Consider the following 21,396-nt stretch of genomic DNA (forward strand, 5'->3'; position numbering starts at 1 on the left):
TAAATTTACTTTTGAGAAACATATAAGGTCTGTGTCTTCTTCAATTGCACAAAAAATAGGCTTATTGAGAAAGTCTTTCAAGATTTTCGGTGATCAATCTATCCTGAAGAAGTGTTTTAATTCTTTCATTCTACCTTGTTTTGAGTATTGTTCTCCTGTCTGGTCTTCAGCTGCTGATTCTCATCTTAATTTGTTGGACAGAAACTAAGGGTCTATTAAATTTCTTATTCCTGATCTAGATATTAATCTCTGGCATCGTCGTTCAATTAGTTCATTATGCATGTTGCATAAGATTTTTCATAACTCTGACCATCCTTTACATTCAGATCTCCCTGGACAATTCTATCCTGTTCGTAATACTACGCAGGCAGTTAATTCTAATAGCCAGGCCTTCTCCATCACGAGGCTCAATACTACTCAGTACTCTAGAAGTTTTATTCCAGCTGTTACCAAGTTGTGGAATGATCTTCCTAATCGGGTGGTTGAATCAGTAGAACTTCAAAAGTTCAAAGTTGGAGCAAATGCTTTTTTGTTGACCAGGCGGACTTGAGTCTTTTATAGTTTATTTATGACATATTTGTTTTTGATGTTGTTAATAGTTTATATATGACATGACTGTTTTGACGTTGTTACTGTTTTTAGAATGATTTATTGTTAATTTGTTCTCTTCATTTATTTATTTCCTTGTTTCCTTTCCTCACTCTCACTGGGCTATTTTTCCCTGTTGGAGCCCCTGGGCTTATAGCATCTTGCTTTTCCAACTAGGGTTGTAGCTTGGATAGTAATAATAATAATAATAATACTGTGTAGCATTGAGCCTCCTGATGGAGAATGCATGATTATTAGAATATACTGCATACCTAGTATTATGAACAGGATAGTACTGTCCAGGAAGATATAAATGTAAAGGATGGTCAGAATTATGAAAAATCTTATTCAACATGCATAATGAACTAATTGAATGATGGTGCCAGAGGTTACCGTAATATCTAGACCAGGAATAAGAAATTTTATAGACTGCAACAAAAGATAATCACAAACTTGCTTAACATAACTGCAAATGTGGATCCCCCGGCAGTTACAAGAGATGCCCTAAATTGGACTGGACCAAATGGTCTTGATTACCTGTTTCCCCCGAGCATGATTTTGAAGATTTTGAAGATCCTTCCAGAATCTTTAGAGACACTACTTACAAATCTAAGGTCAAAGTTGCACTCTCTTCAATCAGTATGGCTATATCAGAGAGTATGGAATCAGAATATCTCCACTGCCTCCTTTTCTGCCTCAGAACCTTCATGCTTGGATTTTTTCTCCCTTACTTACAGGGAAGAATTTTCAGCATGCAATGTGACGTTATCTGTTGAGATGTAAGACCCCTTCTTTCACCAGACAATACCAAGTATGGAAAGCATGAATGACCTTATAATGGAAGGACATGTTCCACAAGATTATACAATCTTTTGTATTACAATGATGAGCCTGGCCAACTCCTTCCATCGCCTGGTCTCTCGGTAGCGTGCTTGAATTTTTGAGCAAGTCAGATAATTCTATTGTTTTCCTCAAAGAGCTACTTCAAAAGGCTTTAAATTCTGGACAATAATCGACAAAATTGCAGCTTTACGTAGAGATCAGGCATTCTTCATCATCCCTCCTGGCTGCCTCTTGATTCTGACTTCTGGCTTCCTATTTTTAACCAGAAAAGAAAAGCCTCTCCATAGGCAAGACCTTCTATATCGATCACAGTTTTACAGTCTAGGGATAGTAACTTCTGTTTAGTATCTAGCCTGGTAGGTTACCTGCAGAGATCCACATCTTCAGAAGGAATTGTGTTTAAAAGTACTCAGACCAACAAGCCCCTTTCTAAAGGGATTATCCATATTCTAATAACCTCCCTCATCAAAAGACAAACCCTCTCTATCCCTAAAACCCAGAGTAAGAAAAATTGCCTCATCATTGGCATTATTTTCAAATTTGCAATTTCAGCATATCCAGAACTTTACTGGCTGGTCTAGACTTAAACTATTTATAACTATTTATAAGACACTATCTGAACAAATCCAAGCGGTACAACATTCTTTCATGATACTCGGCTCATTCGTGGCACCTATGGGAGGTAACCCAACCGAAGAAGAAACCTCTCATCCTTGCCCCTCAACAGACTGACCAAGATGGACATTAGCTCAAACACCCCCTAGGGAACTTCACCTGTGAGATGTGTTTTAACCTGTTATTGTATGCTCACCAGGTATACACCAAATAATAGTTTGCTTGGTTGGAGATGAGTGTCCGTTAGGGTACGCGAGTTTACTTTACAATTATCCTTCATTATTTACAGGTTCTGTCTTCGTGGATTCATTCATTCACGATACAAAGAACCGTATGTATAACCTATTACTGTTAATAAAAAATCAAATACTGTATCGTGGTTTTGCAATTAGCACTCTCACGGACTAGTGATTTCAAACAAACCGCGCTTCTTTGCACCAGGAATGTTTTGCGCCATTTTCTTCTCCACACAGCACAACATCCCACCTCTCACTGACTCGGCCTCAGTCTCACATCATCTCTTTTTTGCGTGTGAGTCTCCCACTTCAGTCCTTTTTGTGCAGAATCACGTTATGTATAAAACCTGTATGTATCCAGTGAGATAATAGTAATTTAAGTATGAAATGTGAAATGTACATTATGCTACCCCATGCACCAAACAGTCGGCAGCTCAAGTTGCACCATGCTTTAGATTTACTGCGTAGAACTTCGTACATAAACGTTTGATAGTCTTATACTGATACTTTTTTTTAAATTTTGATTGTGTTAGTATATTCATTGTATAATAGTGTTATTGTTATATTAACTACTGTACAGTACTATAAACAAAATACTATACTTTATAGTACTGTAGTAATGTAAATTTAGGCTTTGTATACAGTGAGATTGAATGGTACGAGTCAACCTGCTGAAAATTGCAATTACTTACGAGTGTTACCTCGGATAATTAAGGTGTACCAAAGTTAAAGTACTGTACAAATAGTAATATACAGTACACTACAGTATCAGCGAATGTTGTTAGATAGGAACAACAGTGCTTTGTTGTTACTGTATTGGTTACATGTATGTACTGTACTGTATAAAAGTGTGGCGATGACTCGTGTTATTTGTTTCGTAGTCATACAGAATTCTCGCTTTCCGTGCCTGTCTGTTACCGAACCCCCACAAATAAGGAGGACTGACTGCATTGTTTTTCTGGTATTAATTCTCTGAGATCACACAGCACATTAACCCCCAAAAATAGCTTTTGAAGTACATAGGAAAAAGCTGTATTTGGGAAGGTACTGTGTGGTCTCCAAGACCATCCCTCCCAAGCCTCATGTAAGGAGGGAAAGCATATGAGCCTTGATCTAAATATAAAAGATGGTAATCGAGCGCATACTAGCAACCAGGTATCCTCAGCTCCAGTACCAGTAATGGTTCTCGGCAATATTTAATCATTTGTCAAATGTTTTTTCAGCCTAAGTGCTGCTGCAATGGATTCAATAGAGGCTGAATCCATCCATTAGCTTTCCTTATATTCACTTAGTCATTGCTGTGCAAATTGATACACAGGCCTTGGAGCAGCGAGAACAATATTTCTTTGCTTATTTTCTTTTCATATTGGATACCATGTTCTAGCCTTTCTCAGGAAAGCTCTTGGAGACCACAAAGCACCTCAAAAATAGGTTTCTCCTATGTTGAACACCCTTTTTTTTGTGAAGACTTTGCAATACTTTAGTGGATTTATGGATTTTAGGCTAAAATATAAATCCTTGTGAAATGGACATATATTATGTAATGTTTAGATTTCATATATATATATATATATATATATATATATATATATATATATATATATATATATATATATATATATATATATATATATATATATATATATGTATGTATGTATATATGTGTGTATATATATATATATATATATATATATATATATATATATATATATATATATATATATATATATATATATATATATATATATATATATATATATGTATATATATATATATGTATATATACACATACATACATACATACATACACCTTGATTATTCCTTCAAACATTAGCATTAAAGTCACCAATCACAGTTGTCATACCTCTCTCTGGGATCTCATCTATTACACTCTACAGTTCTTCATAGTATTCATCTTTCCTTTATAAATGGAATCATTTGCTGGTGCATAGAAAGCTATAATACATGTATATATATATATATATATATATATATATATATATATATATATATATATATATATATATATATATATATATATATATAATGAGTATTATAGCTTGCTATGCACCAACAAATGATTCCCTTTAGAAAGGAAAGATGAATACTATGAAGAACTGCAGAGTGTAATAGATGAGATCCCAGAGAGAGGTGTGACAATTGTGATTGATGACTTCAATGCTAACGTTTGAAGGAATAATCAAGGTATAGAGTGTATGATGGGTGTTGAGGGTCTTGGCGAGGTTACAAATGAAAATGGGGCACATTTTATATGTTTTTGTTAAAAAACAATCTTGTTATTGGGGGTACTCTTTTCCCAACAAAAGGACATCCACAAATATACCTGGACTTCACCATGTGACAGTAACAAAGTCAAATAGATCACATAGCATTAGTAAAGAGAGAAGGAGGACTCTGAGAAATGTAAAAAGCTATAGAGGAGCAAATATTGCTAATGATAACCAGCTCGTCATTACCACACTGAAATTACCTAGTTTTGATACAACTAAGCTTCTAGAAGATGAGCACAGAGAAACATTTACAATTGAAAGTTGAAATCAATTTGCAGTTTTAAGAGACTTTATCAGACAAAGGGCAGGCATATTAAGAACATATATCAGTCAGTTGGTTGGGAAGTTTTGGGACATGGAGTTACAAGGAGTAAACCATAGATATCAAATGTTACTTGGGATACTATAAAAAGGAGGCAAACACAGAAATTGATTGTTGAAAGTTTCGAAGTAATGGGAATTACAAGGTAGAGCATGCTAAGTATTCCCATATTGATATTGAAGTCAAAAGAAAAGCCAGGAATTACTGGAGAGAATATTTAGACAGGAAAGCAGATGAGGCTGACAGAGCTATGAATTCAGGGAGTGGCTATGGTGTGGGAATTGCTCATGGAATTATCAATGAAATCTCTACTGGGGCAAAGAAGAAGAAGCATATACTCATCAAAAAGAGAGGTGGATCTGTTATAAATTAGAAGATGAAGAAGGGCAATGTTGGATAAAACACTTTAGTGAGGCCATGAATAGAAGATATGAAGGGAATAATTAGATAGATATACCTGAAGCCGAGGAAGACCTTCATGTGCCCATAGATGAATTCAGTGTGTTTGAAGTTGATGCTATTGTTAAAAAACTAAAGAGATGGAAGCCCCTGGATATAATGGAATAACTGCTGAGATGATACTGGCTGAAAATAAAGTAACTCTCAGAATATTTACAAGATTATTATGTAGAATGTGTAATGAAGAGGCAAAACCCAATGAATGAGAACTAGGAGTGTTGGTGAAAATGGTGTAAAAAAGGAGATCTGACTGATTGCAAGAATTACAGAGGCATCACACTTCTGTTGGTTGTCATGAAGATATATAGTATGCTCATTCTAAAGAAACAAAAGAAGAAAGTTTGATGAAAAACTGAGATGAACAAGCAGGATTTAGAAAAGGTAGAAGTTGTACTGACCAATTTTTCATTTTAAGACATGTGGTACAGTAATGTGTAGAATATAGAAATCCACTTCTGATGGCATTTGTGGACTATGAAAAAGTCTTTGATAGTGTGCACCAGCCAATTATGTGGAGAGTTCTACATTATTAGAAGATCCTCTTAAATATGTAAATTTGATTTTCTGTTCATGATGTTAGTGGAGCCCTATCAAATGAATTTCCAGTGAACAGTGGAGTAATCCAAGGGAATGTGTTGTCACCTATGTTGTTTATCTTGCTCATGGATTTTGTAATTCATAGAACAGTTGAGGATGGTGAAGAAGGATTTAAGTGGACTGGTAACAGGAAATTAGCTGAACTAGAGTATGCTGAGACACTGCCCTTATTAGCAGAACACCACAGGACTTGCAGAACCTGTTTACCAGAATGCATGAAATAGCACAAGGGGTTGGGCTCAAGATAAATGAAAAAAAGACAGAGATGAAAACAGAATATACAGTGGAAGCTGAAATATCCTTGGAAGAAGAAAGGATTATTGGGGTGGAATCATTTGAATATTTTGGAACTGGTCTCTAATACAGGATTTTTAGAATTTGAATTTATTGAAAGATTGAACAAAGCAAATTAGACAATGGCTAGGTTAAGTAAAATTTGTAAATCAAATCGTCTGAAATTACATTTAAAAATCAGACTGTATATCAGTTTAGTGAGATCGGTCGCATGACAATGAAACAATATCCAATAGAATTTGTAGATTTGAGAACAAAGCCCTCAGAAGAATATTGGGAGTTGAATGGCATTACAGGATTAGAAATGAAACTATAAGAGAGATTACCCGAGTGCCTTATGTGGATGAGATCATGATGAGGCGTATATGGAGATGGTTTGGTCATGCTCTTCACACTCCCCAAGAGAGATTAGCTCACCAAACTTTCAACTGGGCTCCACAAGGCACTAGAAGAGTTGGAAGTAGATGATGATGATTGGAGAATATTGAATTAAAAGCTCCAGATAGAGTCGACTGGCAAAATCTAACCGAGGCCCTTTGCATTAATAGGCGTAGGAGATGATGATGATGAGATATATTATATATATATATATATATATATATATATATATATATATATATATATATATATATATATATATATATATATATATATATATATATATATATATTTGAGCCCAGCCATGTCGTCCTGATGGAAGGTTCCTTTAGGTAGCTTTCTAAGGGATATTTAGCTACGGTGATACTCCCAGAAAATTGACCACAGGTCTCCAGAATTCTAACTCCTGATGCAAGTATCCTTAATATAACTTTTAAGGATATCGCATAATATCAGGGTACGTATTTCTTGATATGACACATAGCAATCTTCACCTCGAATAGGAGTTTTCTCCTTAAGGGGGAAGAGTGGCGAGTTTGAAGGGGAGCCGATATCAAGGTTACCCGGTGCATCCCCTTCCCGTACTACTATGGCGAAACCATTCCTTTAATAGTAGCCATTTAAGCAGGTGTTTCTCCCACTTGCTCTCGGTGTTGTTACTGTTTTTAAGGAATATTACTATGCAATCTCCAGCATCTTCATCCTCTGGAAAGTTGAGTATTTAATCTTTCCTATGTATAATTTTTGGTTTCCTTCTCACATTTAAATTAACATAATTTAAGTGTGTTAAGCGGTGCACTGCCATCCCTGGAGGCGGCCATTTTAGACCGCTGTCGTACACATAAATGCTTTATTTAGTTAGTAGTACAACGTTCCCGGTAATTAGCTATAAAGAAGTTCTAGCTATTTAGGCGAAATTATACTAGTGAAGATAAGCTTTACACATGTAATATTTCCTCTTCCTATTAAACGTGATAGGGCCTCGGTGGTATTAGCGTAGCCGAGATCCTGACTCGGGTTAGGTTAGCCTAACTCGTTTTAGTAAACTTTAGTAACGTTATTCCCCGTTTAACCTCTTGTATCGTTTTTATTAATGCAGTCGGAGATAAATATCTCCTAGAATTATTAGTATAATTTGATACGCTTCTCTTTTAGAGAAATGAGGATAAACCCTTCCTTCCTATTTTTCCTTTAACTAATAACATTTCTATCGTTGACGAGGGCCTCTCGGTGGTAATAGCGTAGACGAGATCCCAACTCTGATTAGGTTAACCTAACTCGTCTTAGTTTACTTTAGTAACGTTATTCCCTGTTTAACCTCTTTTATCGTTTTATTAATTCAGTCGGAGATAAATATCTCCTAGAATTATTATTATAATTCGATACGCTTCTCTTTTAGAGAAATGAGGTTAAACCCTTCCTTAGGCCTGGGTGCCGCCAGCCCCGGCAACAACCTTATCTTCTGTCATCGCCATCGGGTAGTGTACTCCGGCAAGACTTGGATAGTGTTTTTCTGTCAATCTTCTTTGCCGGCGAGTATCCCGGCTTTGAAATACAACTGGAACTTGGGGTATCCTGTCTTGTTGCCGACAACGATAACGATAGGGGAATAGTCATTCCCCTGCCAGTTACATCATTGCCGGCGGGGGAAGTAGTCATTCCCCTGCCGGTTACATCGTTGCCAGCATAGGAAGTTAGGCTTCCTTCCTTCCCCCTGAGTGCCGCCAACCCTGGCGACAACCCTATCTTCTGTCATCGCCATTGAGTAGTGTACTCCAGCTTGACTTGGATAGTGTTTTTTGTCAATCTTCTTTGCCGGCGAGTATCCCGGCTTTGGAATACAACAGTAACTCAGGGTATTCTGTCTTGTTGCCGGCAACGGTACCGATAGGGGAATAGTCATTCCCCTGCCAGTTACATCGTTGCCGGCATAGGAAGTTCGGCTTCACTAGTCCACAACTGAAAGTGGGTGGTATAATTGCCGCAACCTTTCTCCTTTGTAGAATAGAAGACATGTCTTATATCCGGCAATGTCTCAGGCCGGGGAATTGTTATTCCTCTGCCGCCCAAGACGGCGCTGGTATAGGAAACCATGTTTCCTTGACTTACAGCCAAAAGTAGGAGGCATACCTGCCGCCACCTTTCTCTGTAAAATATAAGACCCTTTCCCTTCCCCTTCTCCTTCTCGCCTCTAGTGACAGCCTAGCCATCACAATTCCTGTGGCCGGTATTCTACAATGGCCCTGCTTGCTGGGCTGACTGGGTTACTGGCCGGGGTCCTACATAGGTAGTTAGGATGCCGATTCGACCATCTCCCTAACGGAAGCTAAGCTCCAGGAAAGGTTGAGCCGGCCCTGACGGCTGCCGGTGGGAAACCCATTATGGTTTTGATTATTCTTCAGTCCTCTCTTGGACTGCCATCCACAAACCCTGTAACTGGCAGTACAGCCGGCAACAGAAATTGTGGCTGGATGGAAGCTAGAATCAATGTATTCCTCCCCTTCCATTTGAATCCTCATTCTGGAAAGAAGGCAGTAGAGACTAGTCCCTACAACCCTAATTATTGTACTAAACTATAGTATTATGGTAGTCCTTCTTTCCATTCTTTTTCTCTCTATGTCAGCTAGTGCCGCCATGGTACTAGCTTAACCCGGTAGCATACCAGCAAAACTACAGTATTAGACAATACAGTAGCCAGTATTCCTGCAGTATAACAATACAGCAGTTAGAAAACTACAGTTTATAATGATACAGTAGTATGAAATTTCCAACATACTCTGTGTATCCTTTCACAGTCCATTGCTGAGACCGTTTTAAAAAATGTTGAGGGGAAGTATTCCTTCAACATTCTGATGAATCCTAGATCATCAGAACACCAATGATTACTTATCAATATTAATATTTTACAAGTGGTGGAGTTAGTGTTAGTATCCACTGACTCTGACTCTACGTACGAGAGTTATTCCACTCTGTAATTTTCCTAAGAAGGAAAATAAAAATATTAATATTGTAGGTCAGAGCAATTGCCTGGAGGGGAAACACAGATATGTGTCTTTTCTACTTCTTTTGTACCTTACTATCCTAAGCTGTGATAATAACAGTAAAGCATACTATTTATACATGTGTATATTTATCAGTGAGATAAATTACCCTATACTCATTTCACTCTTTCTTTCCTTACAAGAAGAAGCTAAGGTGAAGTTTGCAGCCCTGTTCTGCAACCAAAAAAGTAGGAACTTTTGTGGCCACAAGATGTGCAGGTCTCATGCCCCCTGCTGCATCGCACCCGGATCCCTAAGGTGCTGGGACCCGTATTTTAAACATTTATTATATCAATGATATAAACAATCTAGTACCCATTCACCCTTTTTCTCCCTTACAGGAGGAGCCAATGACGAAGTGTACTATTGTATTCAGCAACCACAAGAGTAAGGACTTTGTTGGCATACGATGTACAGGTTTTATGCCCCTGCTGCATCGTAACTGGATCCTGAGGTTCTGGGACCCAAAGGGTCGCTGCGATCGCCTGACCTTGCTGACCGACGGCTTTATAAAAAATACAGCAAGGGAAACCCACCAAAGGTGAGTATGAGGCTTCTAGAAGAACTCTCCAAAACTTTACCTACCTTACAAATCTTTGTAGTGCCTACGGTTCCCTAAGGCTCAGTCGAATACGTTTGTGCCTCAGGCACAGGTCCAGCATCCCCCTATCCAACGGACAGTGGACACGGATATCAATAGACACTGCAAAGCCTAAACATCCACCAAGATAGGATGTCAGAGGTGTCCATGGACACCGGACAGGACTCACTGCTAGAAGGCCCTAAATAAGAAGTGGTTCAACCACCCACGGAGGAAGAAGGATCTGTTTGACGGGGACCAAGGTTCCTCAGCTCACTGTGCCGGCATATCATTTTATGCCCTCAACTTCTTCAGCCACAACTCCCCAACTGGCTAGACAGGTCAGCTGGAGGGAAACGCTCCTAGAGCCAATTCAGCAGACGCTGACACTGTTCCGGAAGGAACGAGAGGAGAATAAGCAAGATCTCAAAGAGATGAAGAGAGAGGTACAGGGAAGGAAACGCCCTGGCGCTTCCAGGGACTCCACTAAGTCCCTTAAAATATCTGACCTCCCTCACTGCTCTGAATCAACCCCTGGAGGTAGACGGAACACATGCCCATGTTGAATGGGAAGCTTTATCTCTCCTAGAAGTTGGGGTCCAATCCCCTTGAAGAGCTTCAACCTTCATTGCTCCTTCCTCCTGAACCTTCCCCCTTTCGGGGAAAGCCTTAGGCTGTGTCATGAGAGCAGTCAAAGAGGAAAAACCCTACCCAACCCTAGAGAAATACAAACCTTCCAAAGTTGCCAAACCATCCTTTGAGAAGGGAACAGGGGATGAAAGATAGTCTTATCGCCTCCTTGTCTCATCAGAACTGCTTAGAAATGTGTCCAGGACTTTGATAATGCCCCAGAAAACTGATTTCATCATGTATCTGGTGCCTAGACCTTTTCCCACAGGATGTGGTCCAAGAAGTCATTACCAAACCCACCACAGATAGTAGGAACCGGCTCCAAAAGTGGGGCATGTCTTCAAAGAGGAAATCATCATTAGAACTGCACAATTTCCGAACATGACCATGGCCACAGTGCCTCAAATGGTAGTTCAGCTGTAAACCACCCTCCAGATGGTCTCTCATCAGCTGGTAACCAGGTACTTGTATTTAATCCAGGCTTTGAAAGGCACTCGACCACTTTTCGGCCCTACAAAGGTAAGGGCCCCAAAAGAGGATCCTCCGGAAATCCCACAAGGGTGGAGGAGGACGTGGTCACGGAAACATATCCTCAGGAACCTCTGAACAATGAGAGGTTCCAGGTAGGAGGTAGACTTTTCCACTGTCGGGATCATTAGACCTTTGATCCCTGGGTCCACAGCCAAATTACGAATGGACTTGGTTGGAAATGGGACAAAAAATCTACCTTAACAAATTCTTCCAACACTTCCCCCTTATTGGAAGAACGTACTTCAAAACTCTTGAACAAGAGGGTAATGAGGCAAGCGAAGTCCATATAAATTCAGGAAGGCTGTTTTGCATTCCCAAGAAAGACTTGGACAAACCCAGAGTCATTCTAGACTTGTCTTCACTCAACAAGTTCATCGAGAACAAGTTTATTGAGAACAAGTTCTGGATGCTTACAGTGCAACACATAAGGACTCTTCTACCAAAAAGGGGGTGTATACAGTCTCAATAGACCTAGCAGTTGCTTACTGGCACCTACTAGTCAGTCGCCCCCTCTCCTCTTACCTAGGATTCAGGCTTCAGAAGACAAAATTTGTCTTCGCAGCCATGCTCTTTGGACTGAACGTAGCCCCAAAGGTATTCGCAAAGCTAACGGACACGATCGTCAAGCACCTATGCTCCGAAGGAGTACAGGTAGTAGCATAACTGGTCGATTGGTGGGTGCGGGCAGCATCCAAGGCTACTTGTCTTCAAGCGGCCGGAAAGGTGATCCAGTCTTTTGAACACCTTTGTCCCAAGATCAATCGCTAGAAGTCTCACCTTTCTCCAGCTCACAAGTTTCAATGGTTAAGAATCCATGGGAACTTACAGTCACACCACCTCTCCATTCTATCAAAGAAGAGGAGAGAAAAAGCGGCATCTGTCAAGAGACTAATCCAACACAAGAGGATTTCAAAATAACCAACAGGAAAGAGTGCTGGGCTCTCTCCGGTTTGCATTAGTGACAGACCCGATGCTAGAAGCACAGCCGAAGGATGCGCCAGGAGTCTGGAGAAGATACGCATCAAACGCTCAAAGAGATCAACAAGGTTGATACCGACTCGATTACACACGCCATTAAGGCTGTGGTCAACGAATAAGAGCCTAGCACAGACAATTTTCTTGCAACCACCACAAACATCAGTGGTGATACGTATCAACATCTTGGAGGCTATGACAGTCTTCCTGACGTTGAGGAGACTATCCCCTCACAGAACAGTCCAAGTCAGATTGGCTCTCAACAATGAGGTGATAGTAATATGCTCACCTCACATCAACCACGTGATGTTAGCCATCTTCCGCTTGGCAAGGAAGAGAAGATGTCACTTATCAAGCAGTTCACCTTCAAAGGTTCCGCGATGTGACGGCGGATGCTCTATCCGGGCGAAAGCCGATAGAAACAGAATGGTTCCTAGACGCAGATTCATTCTCCTTTATTTTCGATTAAGTCCCAGAACTGCAGATCGACCTCTTCACAACGAGTGACAACAAGATACTACCTCGTTATGTAGCCCCTTACGAGAACCTTAAGCGGAAGCAATAGATGTCATGTCTCTCGCCTGGAATGGATGGAATCGAATTTATCTGTTTCCACCAACCAATTTCCTGCTAAAAGTCCTCTTCTGGACCCAGTTTTATCCAAATTGGTGCAGAAGTCGGCTGTTACATTTCATCCGCGAGAACCCACAACCTGTATCTCATGATTTTTTCGCCTTAACAGCAAACAAAGGTTGTGATCTCGAAGATTGTGGCCGACTTCATTGTAGTGTACAAGTCAATTCCAACCAGGAGACAATGCGGATTGTCTTGAAAGGAAGGGGTAACCCCCGTGAAAACAAGGGGATCAACAGAAATTTCAACAGGTTTCTGTCTCCCTTTCTGCTTTTACCTACTTGGACAAGGCCTGACTTCCACTACAATAACCACCTGTAAGTTGGCCCTGACTAGATCTCTTCTATACTTTTTTGAGATGAACCTCATAAGCGAACCCCTTTTAAGGTACCAAAGCATGCACTAGACCCAAGCCGACAACCCATCCAAAGCCCATTACATGGGCGTTGGTCAAGTCTTGCACTATACTTCGAACCTGAACAATGAGGATTGTACTCTAGAAGAGCTAACAAGGAAACTCAATTTTCTGTTCGCAATAGCCTCAGGGGCTAGAGTGAGAGAAATATTGGCCTATCAGGGATACAGGCCATATTCAGTTCACAGAAGAGGGAGAACTGAATCCTTTTCCCGATCCTACTTTCTCACCAAAACACGAGTTGCCCACCAAAAGGTGGGATCCTTGGAGAATCTGCCCACAACCCTAGAAGGGCCCAACTTAAAATCAGAGTACAGATTTCCAAGGGATAAAAGGTAATCTCTGAGATTTATCGTCCGTCCCTATGGAGATACAAACTTTGAATCCTTATAATCGAAGTTGACACTTTCCCTGCAAGGGCAGGAAGACCTAAGCTAGTTCCAAGCTTAGTGGATATGACAAATAACATTAATGTCATATACCTGTATATAGGTCTAGGAGACCATATAAGGAACTCATTCAAAGTAAAGGCACTTATACAAATCCACAGATATAGTACTTTCAAGTAATTCTCTGGTATACTTCCATCAGGACGACATGGCTGAGCCCAAAAAACGGATTTTGAGCAAAGCAAAAAATCTATTTTTGGGTGATATGGCCATGTCGTCCTGATGGACCCTCCCTTCTTTCGAAAAGGAGTATACAACTATGTAACAAAAGACCCCACCCGAAACTACTCTATCTGTGGCTATCTTTGCTTAAATGCAACAAGGAATAGTTACGCCATAGTAGTACGGGGAGGGGATCCACTGGGTAACCTTGATATCAGTTCCCCTTCAAACTTGCCACTCTTCCTCCTCAAGGCGAAAACTCTATTCGGGGTGAAGATTGCTATGTGTCATATCAAGAAATACGTTCCCTGATATTATGCGATATCCTTAAAAGTTATATTAAGGATACTCGCGCCAGGAGTTGGAATTCTGGAGACCTGTGGTCAATTCTCTGGGAGTATCAACGTGGCCAAATATTCCTTAGAAAGCTACCTAAAGGAACCTTCCATCAGGACGACATAGCGATATCACCCAAAAATAAATTTTTTGCTTTGCTCAAAATCCCTATATATATATATATATATATATATATATATATATATATATATATATATATATATATATATATATATATATATATATATATATATATATATATATATATATATATATATATATATATATATATATATATATATATATATATATATATATATATATATATATATATATATATATATATATATATATATTAATATATATATATATATATATGTTAATATATATATATATATATATGTTAATATATATATATATATATATATATATATATATATATATATTAATATATATATATATATATATATATATATATATATATATATATATATATATATATATATATATATATATATATATATATATATATATATATATATATTATATATATATATATATATATATATATATATATATATATATATATATATATATATATATATATATATATATATATATATATATATATATATATATATATATATATATATATATATATATATAGTCAAATCCCAACAAGGGCATCTACATCAACACCATTCCCCTAAAATATCTGAAACAGATTTACTATTAATGTATTCATCCTGCTGATTCAAGCATTAGAACAATGCACCACAATACCTTGCTCAAAGGTTGTCTACTGTAGGCTGTACCTTGCTCATGAGTTATCTGTTGTTTTTCTCAAGTTAGCTAGAAGTTGGTTAATAAGCGACTGGCAAATCATATCCTGCTAATAACTGACCAATTTCTATAGCCCCCATAATATTTAAGTTTTCTTTTCTTTGCAAATTTTGTTAAAGTATATTCTGAAAATTATGAACTTCCTGACTTACAGTTTGACTTTCTCAAGAGTTTGGGTATGTGTGATGCACTTCTTTTAACCTTCAAGTGTTGTACAGAAATCTAAAGATTCTGGTCATATAGAATTTTATTAGTCTATATTATAGTGTTTCTTCTTTTTTCCCACTGTGTTAATCACAAAGCTATAGTTATCCAATTCATACAGATGGAAGTGTAAGGTACATTTGTTAGTGTTAAGTGAAGTTTTTACTAATAGATTGCAAAATGCAGTCATTGATGGACACTGTTTTAGGCTATCTTTTGTTTAATTCTATTTTTTTGCTATAGGCCATCTTTTGTTTAACTGTGTTCCTAACATGTGGTTTGGTTTAGAAAATAGGATAGTTGCTTATGAAAATTATGCTACTCTAATTTAGTTACATCAATCCTAACTCCAGGTTATAGACCTGCAGTATGGTTGATAATTCTTTTTCAGAGATTTTCCCAAAATTAGTAGATGATACAAATAATAAGACAAAGTTGAAACCTAAATAAAACCCAGTGACCTTTGTGTTACACACAGCTCATTGAAATTTTTAGGTATATTTTTTTACTGCCAGTTTACTGTTGAGAAATATATTTAGTCAATCTCTTTAGATATACAAAAATTGTATGCATTCTAGCATTGAGGAAATCGGGGAAGAATATCTGTTTCTTCTGATATTTTTTTCCACTTAATTCTGTCAAGTTTTGTAATATTTTTCCCATTTGGTGTTCACAGGCTGACTCATATCTTTATTCAAAGCTAATTTCTTAATTTTTTGTTTCCACACGATAGTTAAAAGTTGCAAAATGTTTCAGTACGCTTTGTGCAATATTGTTGAAGATTTTAGTTTTTATACATGTAGTAATGCAAAGATTGCAAAACCTGATTTTTTTTAGCCATGCTATTGTGAATATGTAGTAATTGATCAGCTTACAGCCTATTGAGGATTTTATTATGGTTGCCAGATTTCATTGACTGTTAACCCCTTCCTTTTTTTTATTTATTTATTTTTTTTTTTTTTTGGCAAAATTTCAACACCTTTGTGAACTATAAAAGGTTTACCCAACATTGAAGATTGAGATGGAGGTTAGTCTAGGGAAAAGTTTAGGAGTTACTTTAAGTGTAAAACTCCTGTGGTTATTTGAACTATATTACAAATAATTACTTTTTGATGGATACATTTACAGTACTTTTCTTTTTTATGCTTCAGACTATTACTTGATCATATTTGTATATTTTAAGAAAAAAATTCATTAGCTATGCTACTGTGAATGTTTATTTACTTTTACTAAAAATGTTTTTATATTAAAACTGCTATGCACTTGTTGGTTTTATAAGACACTTGTAAAATTTCTATTTTAACCAGGTATAGCCGTCGTGGCTCAGGTGGATTAGAAATGCTACCATCATTAGTGGCTAGAGCACTCCCGTCTCTTTCTACTGCTTGTGGTGGCCACGGGCTTTGTGGAGGAGGTTCGTCTAATATCGGCATTCCATCATCTTTTTCTTATCGTCATAGAGGATCTGGAAGTTTGGAACTTCTTGCTGGGTTATGGAGGTAATTTTTCATACATTAGTAAATATTTGGTTAATTTATGAATTTATATTCATTTGCATGGATATCAAGACCCCAGTACAGTCCGTAATTGTTTTTTTTATGATCCTCCCCTGACATTATTGCTTCTTTATGAAAGCTTGGTATTGTCAGCATTTACACCCAAAACTTAAAATATTCCAATATTCTTTCTTTTCAATAGACTTAGTAAAGTTATGAAAAAATTTAGTGGTTAATGGCTAGAAGCAATGCTTGGGCATGCTACAAAACTTTTTCTTTTTAGTCACTTTTGAATTCAGTTTGACTGCAGCCCCTTACTGCAGATTATTCAGTTTAGGTTTTTTAGTGGATTTAAAGATGTCTTCTGAATTTGGGAGTAAATTCTGCTTAGATTGTTCAAGGGAATTGTTTGTGGGTGGTCAAGATCTGCATTGACTTTGGGTTTCATGTCAGGGACGGTATTGTGATTTAAATACCCGGTAATTGTTATGAGGACTGTGAAGGACTGGCTTTTACTTTTATGGTAAAGTATGTTTCTATGGTTGCCAACCAAATGAAAAGTTTGAATTGCAAAAGGAACCTTGCTTTTAGTTCAAGGGAAAATCCAGAGGAAACAATGCTATGTGATTATGGTGGGGATGATAAAAGTTTAAAATGCAAAAGGAAACTTGCTTATGGTTTAGGGGAAAATCCAGAGAAAACAAAGCAATGTGATTATAGTGGGGATGATGATGATAACGACACAACAGCACCGAACTCCAATACAGCATTTAACATTCAAGTTTTGATAGTGATGAGCTGCAAAAGTTCTCTACTTTTGGTTTCTTTTGTGAAATCTCAGGTCAACGAGTCTTCAGTTAAGGCAGTATTTTGAAGTAATCTACCCTATTTCAAAACCTATCCTGATTTCTTAAGTTGATGGTGTACACCGCATTAGAGATTCAAGATCCTTTCACAGTGTTTCAAATTATTTATTTACTTGAGATCCTTCTGCTGGAAAACCATCACGCCGTTCTTTCAGACTAGATTGCGAGGCAGAAGATTGAGTTGATAGCTTGGATCTTAATACGCCTCCACTCTGAATTAAGTGTTCCAAAGCAACTTCATACAGTATTTGTGTATGGCATGGTATATTGTTTGATTCCCTTAGAAATAAAACGTTTCTGTCTAAAGGTAATCGGTTGTATCATGTTTTGGAATCCAGTGCCTATCAGTTGCTTATAAGCTTTGCCACGAGCTTATTACAGATTAACTCTAAAGGGATAATTGTAGGGACTAGGACTTCAACTGCCAAAAAGAGTCTCTTGAAAAACCTAGTACACAGCAGATCCTGGATAAAAGTGTAAACAAACAAGAAAACCAATAAGTAATGTCTTAGTTCATCCTTCTGAACAGGAAGATTTAGATAAAGAAAGTACAGAGGAAGAGCCAGAATATGATGAGGTATCTGCCTTTTAAACCTTACGAAGACTTATAGCTGAAAAATATCCAAAAGTTGTTTATTACTTACTTTCAGGACAATTTATAGACCTCAATGCTTCCATTTCATTTTGGATAATTGATAAATTATTATCTCAAATACAAAGAAAGGCTGTTAATTATGGTTTTAATTTAGTTTTATTGCCTTCTTGTATAGTACCCCAAAAACATTCTGAATTGCACAAGACCAGTCAGTTACTTAATTTCGTTCTAGATTATGATTTAATTTCCTGCCTTGACCCCTTCATTAATGCTAATATGGTAAAATCTTGGAATGAAGGGTTTGCAAGCTGATTTACTAAAGAAATGCTGTTTGAGGGTAATAAAGAAGTTTTCTTGAAATACTCTCTTTTGTAGATTCTATAATAGAAGTTATTTCTAGTAGTGTTAGTAAAAAGAAATTGACAGGTCTTCATAATTTGAATTCAGTTTTGGATATTTGACTTGTTTAGATAAAGCTGTTTTAGATGGGACTTCTGAGGCTGTAGCAGCTTTTGTGTATTTTGTGATTAAGAGAAGAGAACAAGTATGTGCCTCCATGATGGGGACATCCTCTGAGGTGCAGAAATATTAATTGATTTCTTCCCCTATTGTATGTCCTATTTTAAATGTATACAGAATTGATAAAGTAATTGCTCAAGTGGGTATCAGTCATTTTCTAGGGATACCCAAGTTTCCACCTTAAGCTAATAGCCTCGATAGCCTTGGAATTGTCACCAAGGAATTTCTTTCATATACTGGTAGAATGTCAGGATTCCGCTCTAGTAGATGTTTCAGAAGAGTTGTCAACTGGACTCAAAGATCTCATCGAAGAATGTTATGACGGTCCTTTCCTTGAAATCCCCTCTTTTATCACATTACAGAAAGTTTTGCCCTGATCTGTGGGATTTCAAGTAAATTTTTTAGTAAATATGAAATATCCTTCGGTAGCAGGCCTTAATAATAAGGGAGTTATTCGTTCCAAAAATTGAGGTTGACGACAGACTACGTAGGGTTGATCATCTGATTTGAATGTAAACAATGCATGAGATTATAACTCGCTATGTTTTTTATTATAAATATGATACTAAAATGTCAATATTACATGCATTATTATTGGATACAGTTAAGTGAAACACCAGTTTAATCAAAATCCGGTTTATTTCAAATATAGCTGTATTTTTTACCACAGTAAATGGATATACACTGTACAGAGAGAGCTAGGACCAGCTGGGTGTAAAGATAGATAGTGGCGCGTAGCAGTTTGAATTTTATTGTGATTTTTATGAGAATCTTTAATTAATAGGTATTGCATTTTTCTTGGCCACGAAAAACTGAAACCGCGAAGCAAGATCCTGCAATTAATGAGGGCCAACTGTACAGTAATACCTTGAGGTATGAGCATCCCATCATATGAGCAATTTGAAATACGAGCAAGCCGCCGAGCAAATTTTTGCATTGAGATACGAGCAAAAACTTGAGATACGATTTTGCTTAAAGATGCTGACGCTAGGTGGCCGAGTGCGTGGGAACTGCTCCCGAGGCCTCAACGCTCGTTCATTCTGCATGATCTCCGACGTCTGAACACATCTCCGAGCATTGCCCGTACAGTTTGCATTATTTACGTGTTTTTAACATTAATTTATGGAAAATTAACTCAATAGTCATAGGTCCAAAGCAAGAGAGTGGAAACTAGGGCAGTGATAAGAAAAAGTGCATGATGATGATTCAGGTGAAACGTGAAATTATCAAAAACCATGAGTGGTGTACAAGTGTCTGAGGTGGCCCAGCATTACTGGAGAAGTACATTCTCAAACATAAGGATACTATTAAGAGCACAAAGCCTTTGAAAGGCATAACCATCGTGTCGAAGCTACGTAGCGACGTAAATGATGATATGGAGCGGCTTCTGTTGTTGTGGATTAAGGGGAAGCAGTTGGTGGGAAATATCGTGACTGAGGCAATCATCTGTGAAAAGGCCAGCGCAATCTACGAAGACTTGAAACAGGGAAGCAGCTGAGAGTGGGGAGACATTGACGTCACTGGAGACCTTCAAAGTCAGTCGTGGCTGGTTTGATAACTTCAAACAGAGAACTAGGATCCACTCGGTTGGGAGGCATGGAGAAGCTGCAAGTTCCAAAGCGAAAGCCGCGAAGGAGTACACCGAACGTTTTGCCTCACTGGTTGCTGAAGAAGGCTACATCCCCCAACAAGTCTTCAACTGATGAAACTGGCCTGTTAGAAGATGATGCCCAGGAGGACATACATCACAGCAGAGGAGAAGAAACTGCCAGGCCATAAACCCATGAAGTATTGACTGACTCTTGCCTTGTGTGCGAATGCCAGCAGTGACTGTAAGGTCCAGCAACTGCTGGTGTACCACTCAGAGAACCCACGTGCTTTCAAGAGCCCAAGGATCTTGAAAGAAAAATGTTGTCATGTGGCACGCAATTCCCGAGGCTTGGGTTACGGGACATTTCTTCATAGAATGAGTTAATCTGTGCTTTGGTCCGGCATTCAAAAAGTATTTGTTGGAGAAAAACCTGCCGTTAAAATGTCTTCTGACCCTAGACATATATTAGAACTATAAATGACCTATTGCTTTCCTTCACTGGTAGATAACTCACATCCATCAGAATGGAATCAGTAATATGAACATCAAGGGAGGTTAATAGAAATAAATGGAATTTTAGTAATATTTATTTCTATACTTGCCTGATGTTCATATACAGTACATGCCAACCTTCTACCCACTGAATTGCGGTGCCAAGAGAATAGGGAGTAGTTTCGACTTCATGACTGACATACAGTAGGTTCTGTGGCATGCCCACTCATCGCTTCTTGCCATTGACCACTAGATTGTCTCATTACTTTATTATAGGCCTTAATCTATTGAAAGGAAAGAAAATGGGAAGTTTTTAGTTTTAAGGGTAAATGTTGATAAAATCAAGCTTCCCTAGAGAAGCAATAAGAACATTAGGTGAGTATAGAATTAATAGATTTTATTATTAAGTCTCAAA

General features: G+C 37.8%; 1 protein-coding gene across 10 annotated transcripts in view; it reads left to right on the forward strand.

Annotated features, from left to right (window-relative positions):
- LOC137645814 (uncharacterized) overlaps positions 1 to 21,396 on the forward strand; it is a 605,492-nt gene that overhangs the window by 560,637 nt on the left and 23,459 nt on the right. For all 10 annotated transcript variants that reach the window (XM_068378775.1, XM_068378771.1, XM_068378777.1 and 7 more), the window contains one exon: positions 16,730 to 16,921. In XM_068378775.1, coding sequence (XP_068234876.1) covers positions 16,730 to 16,921 — 192 coding nt within the window. The remainder of the gene's footprint in view (positions 1 to 16,729; positions 16,922 to 21,396) is intronic.

The sequence above is a fragment of the Palaemon carinicauda genome, chromosome 8 (genome assembly GCF_036898095.1).
Source record: "Palaemon carinicauda isolate YSFRI2023 chromosome 8, ASM3689809v2, whole genome shotgun sequence".
In the NCBI taxonomy this organism is placed as follows: Eukaryota; Metazoa; Arthropoda; class Malacostraca; order Decapoda; family Palaemonidae; genus Palaemon; species Palaemon carinicauda.